Raw genomic sequence first — 20,511 nt, forward strand, 5'->3', positions numbered from 1 at the left:
CCTTCTAATTCCTTTGATGTCTGGGTGAGATCTAATCGCTATGGCTAGTGCGTCCATCGTAAGGACATAAATTAGGGGGGAGAGCGGACAGCCCTGTCTTGTCCCCCGGGAGAGGGGAAATGATTCGGACAGCGACCCGTTCACCTGAACCCTTGCCGTGGGGGCTCTGTGGAGGCCGGACTCCCAACTCATAATGTGTGTCCCGAAGCCCATTCTCTGGAGAAGGAGTTCCATGTATCTCCACTCGACCCTGTCGAAGGCCTTCTCCGAGTCTAGCGAGAGGACACACGCGTCAAGCTCCGATGTTTGGGCGAAGTGGAACAAGTCTAATGTTTTACGAATATTATCTGACCCTTGTCTGCCCCTGATAAAGCCCACCTGATCCCCATGAACTAGCTTCGGCATAATCCCCTCCCATCCGCCTCCCCACCACCTTGGCCAAGATCTTGACATCAATGTTTAACAATGATATGGGCCGGTAGGAGGCACACTCCGCTGGGTCCTTTCCTTCCTTGGGCAAAACTGCTATTATGGCCCCCATCATGGAGTCGGCGAGGGTGTCCCCCTCCAGCACGGCGTTGAAAACTCTCACTAGGTACGGGATCAGGGAGGAACAAAATCTCTTGTAGAAGTAAACTGAAAAGCCGTATTCCCCGGGGGAGGTTCCCACCTTCATTCCACTAATCACCTTGTCCACCTCCTCCTCTGTAACCGGGCCCTCCAACCCCTCTGACATCTCTCTCGACAGGGATGGAATTTGTATGGAGTTCAGGAAGTCCTCTATCTGGGAATCGCCCCCGTCATATTCAGACGAATATAGTGACTTGTAATATTGGCAAAAGGCCTCTCCTATGCGGGGAGAGTCTCAGCCAAGGGACCCCCTGGCGCCCCTTACCTCCTTCACCCTTCTGCTTCTCTGGACATCTCTCAGCTTAGGCCAAGATCCCATCCGATTGGCCCCCTTATCATAGTATTTTTGTTTTACCATTTGGAGGCTCCTCTCCGTTTTGTGTAGGAGCAGGTCTTTTAGATGGAGCCTGTAGTCCTCCAGCGCGGCCATCCGGTCGCGGTCTAAGGCCTGTTCCGGAGAGCCTCCCGGTTGGAGAGGAGCTATTTTCTCTCGCAGGGTTTTTCCCTGGGCCTCCCTCTCCCTTTTGTTCTGAGCTCCCATTTTTATAAGTACTCCTCTTAGGGTTGCCTTGAAGGCGTCCCAAAGCGTGTGCGTTCCCACCTCCCCGTTATCATTGAGCTCAAAGAATTCTGTTATAGCGTCCAGGACAGCTTCGGCATGAGCCTCGGCTCTCAGTAGGGCGTCATTACATTTCCAGCGTCCCTTGCGTTCCCTACACCAGCCCACCGCTAAGGAGACTCGGACCAAGTCATGGTCTGACCAGGGGACCGGGTCTATCCTGTAGCCTGCGACATATGGACGAAGGATCTCATCCACCAGAATGTAATCTATCCTAGAGAACGCGTTGTGGATGGTGGAATACTAAGAAAAGGAGGGAACACCTGTTCGGGGGGTCGGGATCATGTCTGCCCGGCCCAAGCACTCATTCGCCCTCTGAAAGCTTCGAGCCAAGGCTTCGTCTGCAGGTCTAGGGTTATCCGCTTTCTATCTCTGGATGGGTCAAGGACCATATTGAAATCTCCTCCCACCACCAAGGGGCCCTGTACAAACAGTTTGAGCCTGTCCCTTACTCCTTCCCAGAATAGGGCTTGACCTTCATTCAGGCCATAAACTACCGCCAAGGTTAGGGGAGAGCCCTGTAAGGAACCATGCACCAACAGGTAACGGCCCTCGGGGTCCTTCAGGACTGACTTTCTCGAAACCTACGCCCCTAGCTACCAGGATGGCCACCCCTCTTTTCTTTACCCTATGGGATGCGTGAAAAAGCTCCTTGATTCCTCCCCCTCGCATTTTGGGCTCTTCCCCCGCGCCCAGTGTGTTTCTTGCACAAAGAGTAAGTCTAGTTTCGCCCTCCTAAATTCCCTACAGATCAGGGACCTTTTCGTAGGGGTGTTCAGTCCCCGCACATTCAGGGTACCCACTCCCAGGGCCGGTCGGTCAGCAGCCATAGTCCATGTTCCCTCTCTATTGGTCAGCAATGTCGCACTGTTACTCTCTCCCTGCCTCCTCTGTCTCCTCGTTTGGACCCTTTTAGAACATTTCCCCATTTCTGGCATTTTGGCCGGACCACCAGCCTGTCCCCTTCGGCCAGGCGTTGTTTGCAAAGCTCGATTTCGTGAGCCCCCCAGCTACCCCAGCTTCATCCCCTTGGTCCACCCCACATTATTTGCTTTTCAGGGGGACTCTAAGTTTGGCTTAACCCCCGATTCTTCGGGTCCCGATCTATGAATGGTCAGGACTTCCCCGTGCCTCTATGGTCATCCACTCCCTTAGGCCGGATTTCCAGGCTACCTTCCCCGGCCAGGACCTCAGTATATCGTTTCTCTTCCCCCCCCCCATTGTTGTGCCCCTTCAATTGCCCCCATTGTACTTGCTGTTCACAGGGATACTGTCATCAGTGTGTCCTTCATGTCTTCCTTTTCCGCTCCACTGCAGACCCGGGAGCCCCAGTCATCAACCCTCCGAGTCGATATGCTCCTCCTCCAATGCAGACGGCGGGGTGTTCAATTTTCTGAATTTCCTCAAACTGGTTTTCCTCCTCCTAGCACCCGACTTACCGGGAGTGCCCCTACTGAGTGCTTGTGGGCCTACTGGGCCCTTCCGGGGGGTAGGCTCCACCACATAATCCTGGATGGCTCCCTTTATGTCCTCCTCCGTAACCAGCATTGTTCGTTGGCCCAAGTATTCGAAGGCCAGGGAGAAGGGATACCCCCATCTGTAGCGCACTCACTTCTCCTTCAGTAGCTGTGTTACGGGACGGCACATTCTGCGTTTGGCTAAGGTATAGGTGGAGAAGTCCTGAAAAATGGTGATCTGGACGTTATTATAAGTAATCACCCGCGCCTTCCTCGCTTCTTCCAAGACTTTAGTTTTTTCGGTATAGTAGTGGAACCGAACCAGAACCGATCTGGGGCTCCCCGCCCTTCCCCCTGCCCTGTGCACCCGGTCGAATGTGGGTTCGGTAGTCATTTCCTCTGCAAACAGTAGAGTAATAATATCCTTCACCACTCGGATCAAATCTCTCTCCGTCTTGCCCTCCGTTTCCGGGACCCCAAAAAATCTAAGGTTGTTCCTCCTTTCCATATTTTCTTATTCATCCATCTGCCTGGCTCTTTCCTCGTCCCTCTTTTCCAGGGCCGCTAGCCGCATACCAAGTTGAACCTCCTGGGATGTTGAGGAAGACTGGTTAGTTTCCACTTGTAGGAGTCTGTCCTCGACTTTGTCCACCCTTTGGTCCATCTTTTCGAACTTCTGGGCGATGTCAGATCGCATTTCCCTGATCTCCTAGAGGATGGAGGCGAAGCCCCTCTCCATCGTCAACGCGGACTGTGTCGAGGCCTCTGGATGGGCCATGTCCCCGGTGCGAGTAGGGCCACTGGTGTTGCTCTCCGTCTCCCTGTAGCGGAATGCCTGCAGAGTCTCTTGCCAGCTCATGTAGTCGTACAATGCAACCGCTGTGGGTCTGCCGCGGGCTGGGGCCCCTACAGGGGGGCACCACCCCGCCCTGTGGCAACCTGGATGAGGTGTCTCGGGGAGCTTATGAATGGAAGGCACTCCTCTGTGGGCGGGGGGCAGCCTTCAGGCGGCCGCTCGCCACACCAACTCCGGATGGGGGCCTCTCACCTGGATCTCACCTCAGTGCTGGCGGTGTTTCTCACGGCGGTTGAGTCGCCGTTGCCATTCCACTACCTCTGTCCAAAGCCTTTCGCCGCCAGGCGGGCACACGCCCTGGGGCTGAGCCCAGGGGCCTCCACCTGCTGGAGTTGGGTGCGGATGCGCGCTGTCCCTTTGCTTGTCTTCGGGACGGGAGCGGCCACTGAGGCCTTGGAGCCCTCACGGGAGAGGGGGGGTACGCTCCCGCCCCAACTACCGGATTGCCGTGGTCCGTTGGTGCTCTGGGGGCCCTCCGTGGGGCGATGCGGTCGTTGACGGCCCTGCTCCGGGGGGGGACCGCATCCGCAGGGGGGAGGCGGCTCCGTTCTACCCTGTCCGTGGTATGGTGCGTTGCGGGGGGCCTTCGCTCCTAGGCCCGCCTAGATGTCGCCTGTCCTCTTGTGCCGCCTCCGGAGGGCGTCAGGCCCCGATGCCTCGCCTACCCGGATTCCGGCGTCGGGTCCGGGACTGCGAGCCCCCTCTGACCAAGGGCGGGTGGGGGCGAGGGCCCAGGTTCCCTTCCGGGGCCACAGCCCTGAGGTCGCGTGCTCCTGCCGCAGGGGCTGGGGGGGTGGTTGAATCAGAAAGGGCCGGGCCGTCGCCAGGACTCCCTCACCTCGGTGGGCCGCTCCTCCTTTACCAGAACCGGAGCCATGCGCGCCCTGCCGCTCCTCCGTCACCGCCAGTAATCCAGCTTCCCGAGGTCCTGGAGCTTCGCTCTTTTGAGCGGATGCGTCACAGGGGGGTGGGGGTCAACGGCACAATCCTGCCAGGGGAATCCACCTTGGGGGTGCCGGGGGGGCGCTCACTCCCCTGAAAAGGCCCAGCCTCTGCGGAAACCCAGCGATCAGGCAGCCATTACCTGTGCGCCCCCTAGTGGCCAAAATGTTCATATAAAACTTTTGACGCAACCTGAGGAGGTTGCGCTCGGCCGCTCCGGTTTGTAGTAGATTAAGCTGACCTCTCTCAGCTCTAAATTCCTTTTAAGTGGCGGCCGACATGCCACTGCCCATACAAGCCATCACTTCCTTAAGTCTATCTTCTAGATACTGCTCCTCAAGTCTCAGCTCCCCTTCCCTTCTGGCTTTAATTGCTCTGATCTTACCCCTTATTGTAGCTTTAAGGGCGTCCCACCAGTTCTGAGGGGTGGTATCCTCCCAATTATTGTGACTGATATACTCTACTACCTCCTCCTCTACTTCCCTAACGAGGATAGGGTCCTTAAACAGCGAGGCTGGATACCTCCGTTTCCAAATTCCTGGGGGCCCCTTCGATCTAGATAGTGAGAGAGTGAGTGGGGCATGGTCTCCTAGGACAATTGCCCCTACCTTCAGAGACGTGGCTCTTCCCATCAGGGGTTTTGATACCCACACATAGTCTATCCTTGAGTTTGACCTGTGTGCTTGTGAATAGAAAGTATATTCCACTGCATCCCCATAGAGTTCCCGCCATACGTCCATTAGAGTCAGATTGCGCATCTTCTGTACCAGATCCCCTATTTGGTCCCTTCTGTACTTCCCGTGAGGTGGAGCTCCTATCTCTGCAGGGGTCCCAAGCTAAATTAAAGTCGCCCAGGAGGAAGGTGTTTGCCTTGGCAAACTTCCCAAGGCGGATTAGAATGCTTTGTATATAGGCATCCTGGCCTTGATTGGGAGCATATAGGGTTGCGACCGTGAAGGACTCAAACTGTCCCTCAAGTATCACCGATAAGTACCTTCCCTGGGAATCTTTTTGCATATCCCTGATGGACAAATCGCACCCATCCCACAGGGCAACCAAAACTCCCCCCCTTCTTGCTTGCTTGTGTGGCCTGGATTAATTGAGAGTATCTCCGAAATCTTATCCTATGGGTGTCCCTAGTATGGACATGAGTCTCCTGAAGGGCCACCACGCGGGGATGTTCCTGCGTGAGGAACCGCTCTACCTTTTTCCTCTTAACCTTGGAGTTGAGCCCATTGACGTTTAGTGAAAGCAATTTTAGTGCTTCTGTACTAGTCTTATGGTGAATTTATAAAGATCCTTGTTGACCGTCTAGGACCCACCCTGTGCGTTGAGACTTTGCCCCTTGAAAATGACACTCTGACCGAGGACCGTGGCTTGTGCCCTCAAGAACTGAACCTTGGATCTTTTCCCTATCCTCCCCCCTGCCCCCTTCACCCTTACCTCGACCCCTCCCCCCTGTTCCAGGGGAGACCGGCTGGCACCTAGCCCCCCTCGTGATTCTTCCACGAGAGCCAGACCCAATAACAAACCTAGAAACTTCCCTCGCAGGATTTCCCAATCCCATTCCAAGACCCCCCCTCTGCTCCCTCCCTGCTGCACTTCTCCACTTTAATGAACTGCCCACTGTACACTTTCAATAAATAAGCATCTCTTATTTATTCTCCCTTGGAAGAAAAAACTCTCATATTACAGTAGTGTTCACAAAATAAAGATGGTCACGCTATAAAACAATATAATGTATTCTTCAAATGAACTAAGTTACTTACTTCAAGAGCCTTTCTTGTATATCGTCCCAAGAGTCCTTCCGTTTTTCATCAATGTACATTCGAAAGAGGATTCTTAGACAACAAGCAAGACTGCTGGTTTCTTGTTTTAAAAGATTTGGTTTTGATTTTCCCTTGAAGCCTAGAAATAAAATATTCATAAACAAATATTTTAGCAGCAAATATTTCTGGGAGGAAACTTGCAAGTAAGATATTTTACAAATGCATACAGTCCAAAATATTATGCACAATACTGTCAGGTTTCTGATGTCAAAAACCAGACCCAGGCATTCCATTGATACTTCAATGCAGTCTCTGCTTGCACGGCAACCATGCCCTACATCAATGATGCCTCCACATATACTTCTTTGATGAAAAAAACAGTTGTTACCTGCACAAGCTATATTTCCTGGCATGGCACAAGTCTGTACAATGACATCAGATGAAGAATGGAGTACAGGTCAAAGCTCTAGGAAGCTTATACCTATTAACCCATTCAGGTTACGTTCAGCCAGAGAGGAAACCAGCTGACATAAATTGCTGCTGTTTTTTCCACCTTCATGAAATTTTCTGTGGGCCAAGAAAGTAACCTTACCTATGTACTATACTTCTGTCTGCTCTGAACAACTATGACCTACTTCCTGGCTACATGAAAGAGCCTCATGCTCAGTTCAGATAACATTTTTGCTGTTTGAGGCTTCCATGTGCTTATTCATAAATGGTGTTTATTCTGCTAATTATTTTTCTTACATCTGCATCTTGCTATAGTTGTTTATTGTGCAACTTTACTGAACTATATATGTTAAACCGTGTTTCACCAGAAAGACGTCTGCCCTCTTCAAATGTATTCTGAGCACTGGGTGCACTGTTTATGCATTGCTCAATCTAGCTCTGTGACTATACATGTACTGTGGCAGGTCAGGACGCAGACTCAGATAAGCCATTTCATTGCTATCTTCATTAAAGAAAAAGATAATGCCTATCCCTCCCTATACTAACAAAACCAGCTAAGTTGCTTGTCGGTGGTCTTAACATAATCTGTCCGCCATCCAAACTAACTGACCCTACCACTAAGATAACTAAAGATAGGGAAATGACTTCCCTCCCCTGGGTTTTTGCTCATTCACAGCTTCTGTTCAATAGCTGATTTTCTTTGTCTCTGGTGACTGTTTTAAACAGTTGACACAGTTCGCTCACTACTTTATTGGGCTTTTGTTTATTTTTGTTTCTTTTCCCTTCTGTTATTGTTCTCTGTTGGTTTATTACCCTCCTCTTGGTCCTCTCTATAGAGAGTTCTTCTCTTTCCATAGTAAAGCTATGCAATATTTATAACTCTCTCCTTTTGTATTCTTTCTGCTGGTTCACAATCTTTGATCCCTTTCCGATATCTGTCTTTGGACATATATTCTGATCCAGCCTTATCCTCTGGCTTTTTTCTTATTACTTTATTTTCTTCTTGGATTATACTTTCTTTGTCTTGACTGTTACAAGTCTTAACACTCCAATAACGATTCTCATTTACTCTTAGGTTACAATGTTATAATCGCTTTATCTTGATTGGGACAAGTATGTGTAGTCCCATAACGATTCAATGCTCCCTTCCGGGGGCCCTTCCCTTTGCCGCTTACCTGTTGCTCTGAGGGATAACGTCCCAGGGTATCTACTTGCTCGGAGTCAGCTCTCTCATCCGCCAGCCTGGTCTCTCTCTTTTCTTCAATGCTTCTTCTCCATGCCGTTGTCTAGGGTATTTCTGATACCATTAGGTTCTGCGTCTTCAGTCAAGGGGTGGTTTCTGGGTTGTCTCTGGGACCCCCAGTCCACCACGAGCTTTGTGGTCATGCCACCACTTTCCGTCTTTGTGTTCCAGGATGCCTCATGCCTGACTTTGCTTCTCTATATTACAAGAAGCAACAAGTCTAATTCTGCTTCTCGTTCCTCCTCAGTTACAGGACGCTGCATGCCCAGCTTCACCACTGCACCAACCTGTGAGCTGTTTTGTGATTCACTGGTTCTCTCTTGTCTCCAATCTCTTTCCCCTCTCATATATGACATAGCCGTGGGAAGGATCACATGGGATGGGAAAAGGCTCAGCGAGGTGAGAGGAATTCATGGGAAGAGAGACAGTATTTGCCTTCTTTTCCACTACCACAATATATAATGACGTGTTGCCACAATAACCCGTCTGTTTCACGGGTTAACCATCTTAGTGTGGGTGAATTAGTCAGAAGCCCTGTAGGAATAAAATACAAAGACATCTTGCTCAAACTCACGGAATTCAGACCGTTGAAAGTGCCCCCCACTCACAAAGGTGTCATGGAAGGAAGATTATAAACGATAACAGCATTCCATCTAAAAACATATATTCCTCTTTTTAAAAATATTGAAAAATGAACCTTTGTGATATTCCTTTAGAAAAAGTTAGAAAAACGAATGTTTTTGCTGGGGACGTCAAGTCCCATAATTCCCTCAGTACTGAGATGAGGCAGAGGGATAGAGAGGAACAAAACTAGTATTGGCCAGCTAATTAACCTAGATGGCACACACCTGAGGGAGACGGGAAGCTTAAATGGCCCCCTCAAGTGCAGGTCATGGAGAAGAGGCAGGAGCAGAAGAGGCAGGAGAGGAAGAAGCAGGAGAGGAATGTGTTTGCAGTTGGAGGCAGGACTGGAGGTGCTAGAAGACGCCAGGACCACTGTGGGGCATGAGACAGTCTGTGCCTCTAATCATCACCAGTGCAGAGATTGCGCAACGGGAACCGTGGAAAAGAATTGCTTGCTTATTCCCAATGCGTTGTGCAGAGATTTCCCAGCGGGAAGCAGGCGAGGTGAAGGAAGCCGTGAGATCTCTAGGTGCAGGGTTGCACCAGAGTTTCTTTTGGAGCATTGAAGGCTCCAAACGTGGCAGCAGCAAAGGCGGACCAAGAAGGTTTGTTCGTCGAGACGAGCCACGGTCACTGAGGTCCTGCGAGCATCGAGCAGAACGAAGGAAAGTAACTTACCAACTGAGTTCACTGTCTGCCAGTGACCTCAGAGTGTTCCGCTGTTGTCCACGTGTTCCCAGCCAGCATGTTCATTCGCATATGAGCGAAAGAGGTATTGTTGAATAACAAACTGTCAGAAAGCAACGAAAGTGGTGTGTAAGGAAACAAAGTAATTGTAAAAGCCAATTAGTGAGTGTATGGCAAGCACAACAACCCGGTGGGGTCATCCTGCTTAAAACTGAATTGTGCACCAAATACCCAGGCCATGAGAGAGTGAAACGCAAACAATACCAATCCATCACTACAGGGGGCGTGGCTTGGTGCGGCCGCGCGTGCTATGCTTTCCTAGAAGCTCCTGGCTGACCCGATGCGCATTGTGAGCTAGCGCCTTCTCCAGTCTCCGTTTTTCGCTGAAATTGGGCCACAGCATGTGGGAGGACTAGCTGCAGCTGCATGCTGAACAGTTTCCTGGAGAGTAGCCGATTTTCGATGTTCGGACACTTGTAGGCCCGGCAGAGCCCCCAGCGGCAAAATGGCGGCCTCGCCACTGCTTCAACTGAGGATGCGGAATGGGGGGAGGTGCGGCTGCAGGAAGATAGCGTGGGCCGCCGAGCTAACTGACTTAGGCGGTCCCATGCCGCCCGAGAGTGGAGCGGCGGATGTCTGCTGCCCGAACCCCAGATGAGGGCACCGGGAGGCTCTCGGTTCACAGAGGACTCTGCTGCGGGGATCCTGCGGGGAGGCGCCTGGCAGCTAAGGGAAGGAGGATCGGGGCGGCAGGAGCTGGGTCTCGGAGGTCCTTCACAAGACTAAGTAGAGCTGGTCCCCTTCCCGAGGAGCCGCGAAGGTCCCGAGTCGCTTCCCCGAGTCATCTCGGGTGACTGCCGAGCTGTTCTGAGGTACGCCTACGTTGAAGGTATGGAAAGCTGTGATGCCCAGTACTGAAACGCGCATACAGGAATTGATACCCGGCGGCCTGGCTGGCCCGGCTGCGGTGGGCGGTGCATTGGGGCCTCTGCAGTGCCGGAGACTCGCGGAACAATTGTCCCGCTGCTCTGGCGTTATTTCCACTATACGCCCACGACGGGCCGGCGGGAGACTTGAGCGTGCACCGGCAGCTGTGGGGGGAGCCGACGCAGAGGAGCGGCACCCCGAGCAAACGTAGGAGCAGCAACGGGAACGGCCTGATTGACCAACGCTTCCTCCGCCTTGATCCCAGACTGGCTGAACACTTCGCAAAAGCAGTACATTAACATTAGTGTGGCCCGAACCATAAGGAAGGCAGTAACATTACAAATTGATCTCTGTCTGCTCTGATCAGCAGCACTCCTTCAGGGGCTCTGTCCGCCCTGCCTGATTTCACCAGCCATCGCACTCAGTCTGCCACCTGGCTCCCAGGGGCAATATAAATAGGTGAATACATACCTAAGTGGGGAGTACTGTGGCAGTTGGGTGCCAGGATGTCGAGGAGTGGGAAGTTGTCCAAACAGACGGACATTGCATCATTAATGGCCAGTTCGCAGGGCGAAAGATCCAAGAAAGGGGACATATCTGAGGGCCTCTCTGGGGGGCATGCCCCTGTCAGCACAGCATCAACTAACAGCAGTGCACAAATGGTGACCAAGGCGGATTTGCAGGAGCTACTCTCTGCACTGACAAATGAAATTCGCAAAAGTACAGAAGTAGTTACGGAAAAAATAACGTCCTTGGATAAAAGAGTTGGAGAGGTTGAGAGAAGGACGGCAGAGCTCGAGTCGGAAGTATGTGACCAGCGATTTGAGGGCGAGCTCGGCAGGGATAGAATCAAAGTGCTGGAGGAGAGGTATGCCCTTCTTGAAGCCAAGCAAGAGGATGCAGAAAACCGGTCATGGCGAAATAACATCCGTGTTCGGGGGGATTCCAACATCGGTAGCAGACTCAGAGCTCAGTAACCATGTCTCGGAGCTGTTTAGATACATTATTACCCTGCCGGATGATGCACCACTAGAATTGGACCGGGGGCACAGATCAGCTCCGAGATGCGCGTCAGGCTTCCCCCCAGATGTCTTGGTAAGGGTTCATTTCTATCAAGTTAAGGATGAAATTATGCACGAAGCAAGACAGTTGGGACAAATAACTTTTCAAGGGTCTAAAATATCGCTATACCAAGACCTGGCGAATTCCACATTGCATAAGCAGAGAGCCATGCGGTCACTTACGGAATGGCTACGAGGGAAGAAGATCGCCTACCAATGGGGATTCCCCACCACGGTACGGTTTATATGGGAGGGGCTCAGAGGCAAATCAGGTCACCGAAAGAGACCGACAAATTCATGGCAATCGGAGAAAAGGAAGGCACCTCAGGTTCTGAAGATCCATCACAATCTCGGCACGACAAACCTTCAGCAGAATCATGGTCGAGGCGTGCCCGCTGGCGTAGACCTCAGGACCCTTCTAAGAAACACTCTGAACCGGGCTAACCTGGATCTACTGCTACTCCAGGATAGTGGGTAGCGGAAACTCTTGGCTCGGTCGGCAGTGACGGGAGATGATGAACGGGCGGTGTGGGTGTTCAACATCAGTTCTGATAGTGGGTTGGTTCAGTGACCCAGTTGGCCAATATAAGCGCATCGATACCACCAGTTCCCCAGTGGCAACAGGGTGCTGTTACTATTTCCTATTCTTGTTCAGGGGGGGTGGGTGGGGGAAGGGTTAATCGACAGTCAAGCAATGGCATTGGGTCTGGGAGCTCCAGTGACTCGGCCCGAGGCTTGTGCACATATCATGACACTGCAGCGACACAAGTGAAGCAACACCGACAACTTGAAGGGACCGCAGTCTGGGGACGTTCAAAACCAGCAGGCGAGAGGGCACCCATGTGCAGGCAAACAAGGAATAGAAGGCCATGGCTGACGTAAGCGAAATAACAATACTATCATGGAATGTGCAAGGTCTCAATTCGCCCCGGAAATGGAAAGCTGTGGAGCACAGACTCGGGCAATTAGCCGGGACATTGTGCTTCTCCAAGAAACGCATCTATTACAGGAAGATGAACATAGAGTACGATTCAACAAGTACAAACAAGCATTCTTTGCCACTTCCGGTCAGAAGAAGAGAGGTGTAGCCATACTCCTGAGTGACAGGATCCCCCTGACGAAAATTACTATTAGAAGGGATCCAAATGGGCGGTTTATGTTGCTAAAAGGGCTATTTGAGGAGCTCCTGATCACGATTGTTGCAATCTACGGCCCCAATACTGCTCAGGCTGCCTTCATAACAAACCTAATCCCAATCATTCTGTCATTTCAAGAGGGGCACTTGATCATGGGCGGGGACTTCAATGCGATGCCAAACCCCCAAATGGACAAAACTCTTCCATCCACCAAATCGGACTTTGTCCAAGCATCAGCATTAATCAAGCTACTGAGGGAAATGGAAACTGTAGATGCCTGGAGGCTATTTAATGGGACAGCAAGAGACTATATCCATTATTCTCAGGTGCATAAAGGCTTCTCGAGAATTGACTTATTGCTGATTACAGGGGCTCTTTACCCGTGTTTGGATGATCTGGCAATACAAACCTGCATGGTATCCGATCATGCCCGAGTGACTGCGAAATTAGCTGTCTCGGGCCAAAAGATACTGGAGACGGAACGATGCTCTTCTACTGGATGAGGCCATAAAAATGAAGGTTGAAAATGTAATTGTTAATTATTTCAAAGAAAACACCATTGAGACCTCTCCAAGTCCTGTCATCTGGGACGCTATGAAGGCAGTAGTTAGAGGAACGCTAATCAGTGCAGGAACCGAACAACGGAAGGTTGCGAACCTCGCGCAGCCAAACTGGAGGAGAGAGTGAATCAATTAGAGGCCGGACTTAAAAAGCGATATTCGAGGAAAAGGGAGAGAGAACTGAGAAAAGCAAAAATGGCCCTGGAAATGCACTGCCCCGATAGAACTGCTAAATCCTTAGCCTTCACAAAACAGTTTTATTACTCAAAAGGGAATAAAGCGAATAAAATTCTAGCGCAAAAACTGCGGAAGGCCCGAGTCAGGAACAATATCCTCACATTATCTGGGGCAGATGGGAGAATCCTCTATACCGATGCGGACAAAATCAGTGAACTTGTGAGATACCACTCAAGCATTATGCAGGGATCGCCAACAGCATTAGAAAACTTACTAATGTACTTCCAGTCCTCACCCAGACAGCACTCGATCCGGCTGGAGCACCTCGAGGGACCCATCCCCGCCGAAGAAATTACTGCTGCTATTAAAGCCTTGAAATCTACGGCTCCCGGCCCTGATGGCCTATCTGCACTTTTTTACAAGAAATATTGCAGGTATCTGGTTCCCAATCTAGTGGATTTATTTAATTCCTTCCTGTCATCTGGCTCTGTAACTGGGTCCATGGCGGAGTCATTAACTGTCTTGCTTCCCAAGCCTGGAAAGGCTCCAGAACTGACCACTTCGTACCGCCCGATCACACTAATGAAAAATGATGGTAAGATATTTGCTAAAATATTGGCGGTCAGATTGGGAGAGGTAATGGCGGGTCTGATCGATAGTATTCAGATAAGGTTTATACCAGGAAGAGGGACCCATGATAATATTCGGAGGACAATAGAGATTATTGAACATGTTCACAGATCAGGGGGCGGGGCTGCAGTTATCTCTCTCAATGCTCATAAAGCATTTGATCAGGTGGACTGGGGGTATCTACGAGCAACTCTAGACCATTTCGCGTTTGATCCTAATTTCATCATATGGGTAATGGCCAACTACCAAGCCCCCACGACACAGCTGCGAGTCAATGGCAGGAGATCCGAGGAAATACGGATTTCAAGGGGCACGAGACAGGGGTGCCCACTCTCGCCTCTGATTTTCGCTTTGTCTATGGAGCCTCTGGCGGCCAGGATCAGGCAGAATGCTAGGATTAGGGGAGTCGAGATTGGAGGCAGGGAATACAAAATTGCACTTTATGCAGATGACATATTGATAACAGTATCAAATCTGGCCTCATCTCTCGAATCCCTATCGAAGGAAATTGAAGAATTTGGGGCATTCTCAGGGTTCAAAGTCAACCTAGACAAATCAGCAGCTCTGGCTATTAATATCTCCAAACAAGATAGGTCCTTCCTAAACCGACTGTTGCCAATCCCATGGGTGACAGATGCGATCGAATATCTGGGGGCGCGTATCACTAGAGATACGACCCGGCTATATGCTGCAAACTTCCCACAACTTATTGCAGATCTCAAGAAGGATTTAAAGAAGTGGGCCTCTGGGGAGGTTTCCTGGTTCGGACGAAATGCGGCCATAAAAATGAACGTAATTCCCACATGGCTCTATTTCTGTTCAGCGCTCCCGACCCGTATTCCGGGGCCAGTGCTGGTAGATATGCAAAAGAAATTGCAGGGTTTTGTCAGGGGGGGGGGAGAAAAAGCCTCGCATCGCTAAACAAATAATGTTGCGAGACAAGAACCAGGGCGGGCTGGGATTCCCAGATATAGCTAGATATACCCTAGCAGCACAGCTATCGCATGCGTTCTCCTGGGTGCAAGAAGAGGATCTGCCGAGATGGACGCAGATTGAGGAGTTCTGGTGCCAGGGTAATCCTGCAGACCTGCCTCATTTGCCTGAAATTAAAGCGCAAGCAAATAAAGGCCCCCTAACTGCCACACTTACAGTTAGCTGTAGCTGGAAAGCAGCAGCAAGGAAATGGGGTATACGGGGCACACTTGGCCCTCTCACGCTTATGTGGAACAACCCGGAATTCTCATCGGGCTGTTGTAACAATAGTTTTCGGGCTTGGGAGGAAGGTGGTCTGCGCAAAGTAGGCGACTTTATGGAGGAGGGATCTCCTATCTCATTTGAAAGATGCAAAGAGAAATTCAGGATAGAAGAGCGGGAGAGATTCCGCTATACCCAAATACGGCACTGGCTGTCTCACAAGGCGGTGCGTGAGAAATGCGCCAGAGAGCTGACAGCCCTAGAGATTACTCTCACAACCCCAACCAAAAGAGGCAAAATCTCGGCATTGTACCGCCTCCTGGACAGGGCTGACCCCAAGAAAAAAAGAAAGATACATGGTTGAATGGGAGAAGGATCTGGGTCGGGATATAGAAATAGAGGAGTGGGCCAAAATATGGGCTAGATTGCACAAGAGCTCACAATGTACGACGGATATTGAGGGAGGTTACAAGCTCTGTAATAGATATTACGTGACGCCAGTCCAGGTCAATAAAACGAATCCGAAACTGTCTGACCGCTGTTGGCGAGGCTGCACCAACCCTGGCTCCCTATTTCACATGGTATGGGCCTGTCCAAAGGCGGAGGTATACTGGAGGGAGGTGATCAAACATATCAAGGACATCACGGGACTTGCCATTCCTTGGGATCTGGGAATTATTCTCATGGGTGAAACGGGTGGGGAGGCTCTACCAATCTCGGGGCATATTCCACTTCTATGTACGCATTTACTCCTTGCAGCAAAAATAGCCATGGCCCAATTGTGGAAGAATGCAGATGATTCCTCAGTTGAATTATGGTGGTCTAAGTGTTGGGACATTGCGGTGGCGGAAAAAGTGACTGCAATTCGAGCTAACACTTTCAATAAGGCTATGAACATTTGGGGTCCTTTCATGGATTATGCAACCAGATTTCCGGCCCTATCCAGAAGACCGCCGTTAACTAGATGGCTACAGAGCAGCCCTCTATATTGACCAATCCATTGATATATATATATATATATATATATATATACCCCCTGCTGCAACTGCCTCTATTATTAGAAGTGTACCGTAATAACGTGAAGGCGAACAATGGAGTTCCTGCTGGCGTCCATTGATCCTTGGCCATCACAATATCCGATGCTACTAAAATATAGCAATTTAGTGTCTCTGTACTGTCATTGATAATATGTTGATTTGTATAACTTAATAAAATGTTGTCATGAAAAAAAACAATACCAATCCAACAAGTATTACCAAAAGCCAGAAGGGATTAGTAAAAAGCACACAGATTGTATGTTTTGAGAAATCTAAAACTCAGTCTGAACTAAGCTCACAGTACCAAAGACAAGGCAGAAACAGAATAAGACTTTGTCCATACCACTATTTGGCGGTCATTACAAAGGGGGAAGAAAAGTGGCAAATATTCTGCCCTTCTGGAGAGGGTTATCCAGAGGGAGAGGAGCGGAATTGTACAGGAATCCTAAAGAGTACTAATGTGATTCCTTGTTGTCCCCTTTTTTTTTTTTTAAATCAGAGGCTGGCGAAGACTATTGAAGTTGTTTTATTCTAAGCTAGAAGTTACTTTTGAAGCACTTTTCTGTTGTTGGATTAGTAGTCGGACAGGCGAGCATACCTATAGGTCACAAAGTTAATGCCCAGAAGAACCTGGTGAAGGAAAAAGCCAGGTATTAGAAGCAGCAAATGTTGAAAAGTGTTAGTAATAGAAAACAGTTATTTTTGTGTCAAACTTTTTATTTTATTACATTATAACATACAAAGAACATTCAAGACATTGGTGCAGGTCAGGGATTCATCACAATGCTAATACAATGAGTGCGCCATTGTCCTTTTGATACGATTCTACATGTGTGCACTTTCCCACACGCCTGGCCTGCAGAGTGCTCATTTATCTGCTTCTGAACCACTGCTGCGCCCCATTGTCTCCTAATACCTATACCCAACTGTAACAACATTGACCCCCCTTCCCAAACCAACTACCCAATTGAGCATGTCTCCCTGATCCTCCTGCCTTATGCCCCCCCCTAAACTCCTTTTTCAATTGTTGTGACCACTTATATCACCTACCCAATTACTCCTGATCCCCAGGCAACCCGTCTTCCTGGATAGCAAACATCTCCTGCACAAGCATGTTCCATGCCGTCGCATCATTGCTAACCTCCCGTTGGCCTCTATACACTGCCCTATGCCACACCACAGTTTCAGCTTCTGCCCATTTCCTCGGATCCACCCACCACACCTTAATGTGAGGGCCTTCCGCTGCTTTCCAAGCCAGAGCGATCCTTCTTTTCGCCAGGACGCATACCAGATATTTTATCCTGGTCGGATGCGCCTCTCCCCGCCACCACGGGAACTGTTCCAGCAGGCATGCTCCAGGCGTCCATCTACTCATGTCTAATCATCCTCCCTTGACCTGTCCACTAAATTTTGCCAGAAGGCCCGCAATCACTGGGCATGACCAAAACTTATCTATCATCCCTGCCGATTCCCTTCCACATCTAGGGCATTTTTGTGGTTCCGCCCCTGGGAACTTTGAAAAAAAAAAAAACATACGAGTAGTGACATTTTGGGGCATGTTAAGAAAGATTTCTCTCTACTGCACCATTCCTTCAATCTTTATGGTACCCCCACACTTTTTGCTTTTATTTCTGAATCTGACCTGTCCTTTTCACATTGCACTGGCCTTTGCTCATATGTTATGGGGAAACTGATATGTCCTTCAGGCTGTCAGTACTGGGAAACCTTTTTTCCCTTAGTCGTGTTACTACTTTTGGTTACGTTTGTATCACTTGTGGTAACTTTTTATCATTGTAGAATGCAGCTTACACTGCAGTACAATGGGGTATATTTTTGTTTTGCCCTAGACTAACACTCAAAGGATTTTTGGTTACTCTAAGTGGCTAAAAGGATACGCTGGTGGCAGCAGTGACTTTTTATCACTTTTTGGGGATTTTTGTTTTAGCATTACCGCGTTTGGCTACTAGCTGTGGCTACTAGTCAAATATGGCCGTGCCACGAGATTTTTCGCTTGTCCTTTTGCCATCTTTTTCTTTAGCCTTCTTCCTGGCCTGAGAGGATGGGACAATCCTTATAAGGACTTCCTGTGCCCAGGAAAGCAGAAGCTTTTGGCGGGCTACTGGAGGGCTGTGTGTGTTTGCTGGTAGGATGTGGGCTGGATCTGTCTGACCCCAATCCACAAACTAGTTTCTCTGTATCTGAGTAGTATGCATGAATGTTCCTGCCAGTGGTCCCGATTGGACTACTGCTGGGGTGAGTGTGAAGGCTAGTCCTGCTATTTTCTAGTGAAGGCAGCAGCTCTTACTTGGCTTTTAGGATAAGAAGAGGACCCCTGCACCCATTCCTCAGAGATCCTGGAGAAACCTGAAAGAGCCAATTATCCTGTCCAGCTGCGAGACCCGCGAAGAAACCCGAGACCAGACTGAAGGAGGCCTGGCAACCAACTTTTGCTGCTGTCCTGGAGGAGCCATGTCTTGCTCATGATTTTTAGTAGTCCTGCGAAGAAGCTGCGACCCTTGGACTGGAGGGACCATCCATTCCTGATGTCTGCTCGGTGCCCTGCCAAAGGAAGCCTTCGGAAGTGCCCTGGAACTGGCCTGTCGCTGACCAGCTTCGTTTGTAGGCTACCATGCTGCCGGTGTCACCGTACCGAGTTCTGGCCTAAAACTTGGGGGATCCTCTGCTGGCCATACGAGACTACCTCCTGCGAAATATCAGCGTCCTAGCATTGAGGGGACCCGTGATAGGAGGGAAAGTACGACTGCGGCTGCTGAGTCCTTTTGCATCGCCCTGCTGTGGTGAACACCATCGGAAATAGCTTACCTTAACCGAGTCCAGTGCTGAGAGGGGTGCTGCATTGGGTTTTGCTGAATCCTTCAATCAAGAGTCCTTGCAACAGTGAAAGCCACCAACCATAGATCAACTCGAACCTGCAACCCCTGTGAATCGAGGACTGCGACTTTTGGCGGGAAAAGCAACGTCAGACCCTCTGCCTTTGTTCTGCCAAGTGTGGGGATGAATCGGAGTAAGAGGTAAGTTACAGCGTTTCTAACCTACCCCTATACTCCCATTATAAGTCAATAGGTTTATAATAAAGCTTAATTCTAGCACTTTTGGCTTTGCCATTGCTTGCTTGCACAATACATCTCACTGTTGGGCTACTTTTAGGCATTAGTCTTACTTGAACCCTAACCGTAAAAACCCTTCACTGGACCCCAGAGACCCTAAATGCTTTTTTTCCTGCATCCTAACTTCTGTGGAACTTTAACCTAAACTATTGGGCAAAAGGACCCAGACAACTTAGGGCTGGACAGTTTTAGTTAGGGATCATCTCTGTGGACCCTTTTGTGCACAATACCATTCTAACCTTTCCTTTGCAGGAGTTTCTGATGTGTATTATGCCCTATAACAAATTGAATGTATATATGTATTTAGTTTAATAGTGTTGTGTGATAATTCTACCTGGTAGTAGTCATTTTTCTCCAGTGTGTTTTGGCCATAAATAAATAACTATTTTTATACATCCTGTTTAAGTGTAATCTGTGATACCGATTGTGTGACCTCATTGTGGACCCCTTAAAAGCTCACCACCTCTGAAGAATTTAGACTAGATCGCCTGTCAGTGCTACCTAAACTGGTTTGGCTACAGCTTTCCAGAGTTGTTCACGTCACAATATAGGTTGGCCTTCTATACATCTTTCCCCCAGGCCAGGGTATAGAAAATCAGTCCTAACAGGGAACAATTGTGGAAACTGGTTGAAGAAAAGTTACAACTCTTTATGCAGCTAAAGTTGTGGTAAATCACCCTGACCAAAATATGTTCGTACTAAAACTATTAGACTGTTTCTTATTCCAGGAGGAGTTTGAGCTTATGACTTTCTTGAGACGCTTTTATTGAAGCAACAGAACTTATTGGATTTGAGTACAAGAACTTAAGTGTATTGGAACTTTGGGTTGAACCGAATTTCCTTGTTTTCCTTTGAAATGTGGAGACAATCCTTTTTTGGAAATGGGGAAGGGAAGTTCACCCAGGTCATGACAAGAGACATTGATCACATTGTGAATTAGCTCATATGTTATATATTGTTGTTGCATTGCCATGTATTTCCTTTTTGCTTTGCTTGTTATATAAGTGTGAGGTTTAGATATCCCTTTGTTAGAGTGTTTGCTTCCCTTATTTGTTACCACCTTGTTAGGCAGAAACCTGTGCAGTTCCCTTAGGGACCACTGCAAAAGATTTAAGACTACAGGTGTTAGCAGTAAACCCACTTGGTAGCAGTCTGTACCACCCAGATTTACCTGGTAGCTGTGGCTGAGCAGTCAGACTTCCCTCAAGAAGAGTTAGGCAGTATGCAAAGTATACTCAATAGGCACTCAGATACAATAATACAAGCAAACACTGACCAGAGCTTTGGTATCAAAGTATATAATTATTTATTTGTAAACACACAGTTGAAACACTCCAGCACTCTTATTGTAAAATATTCTAAACACAGTTATTATTATGATATA

General features: G+C 49.2%; 1 protein-coding gene across 1 annotated transcript in view; it reads right to left on the minus strand.

Moving 5' to 3' along the window:
- Window positions 1–20,511, minus strand: part of ARFGEF2 (ARF guanine nucleotide exchange factor 2) — a 2,106,550-nt gene that overhangs the window by 196,111 nt on the left and 1,889,928 nt on the right. Inside the window, exon 37 of the mRNA XM_069651280.1 lies at window positions 6,274–6,412. Coding sequence (XP_069507381.1) covers window positions 6,274–6,412 — 139 coding nt within the window. The remainder of the gene's footprint in view (window positions 1–6,273; window positions 6,413–20,511) is intronic.

This window comes from Ambystoma mexicanum, chromosome 3p (assembly GCF_040938575.1).
Source record: "Ambystoma mexicanum isolate Mex_15411 chromosome 3p, UKY_AmexF1_1, whole genome shotgun sequence".
In the NCBI taxonomy this organism is placed as follows: domain Eukaryota; kingdom Metazoa; phylum Chordata; class Amphibia; order Caudata; family Ambystomatidae; genus Ambystoma; species Ambystoma mexicanum.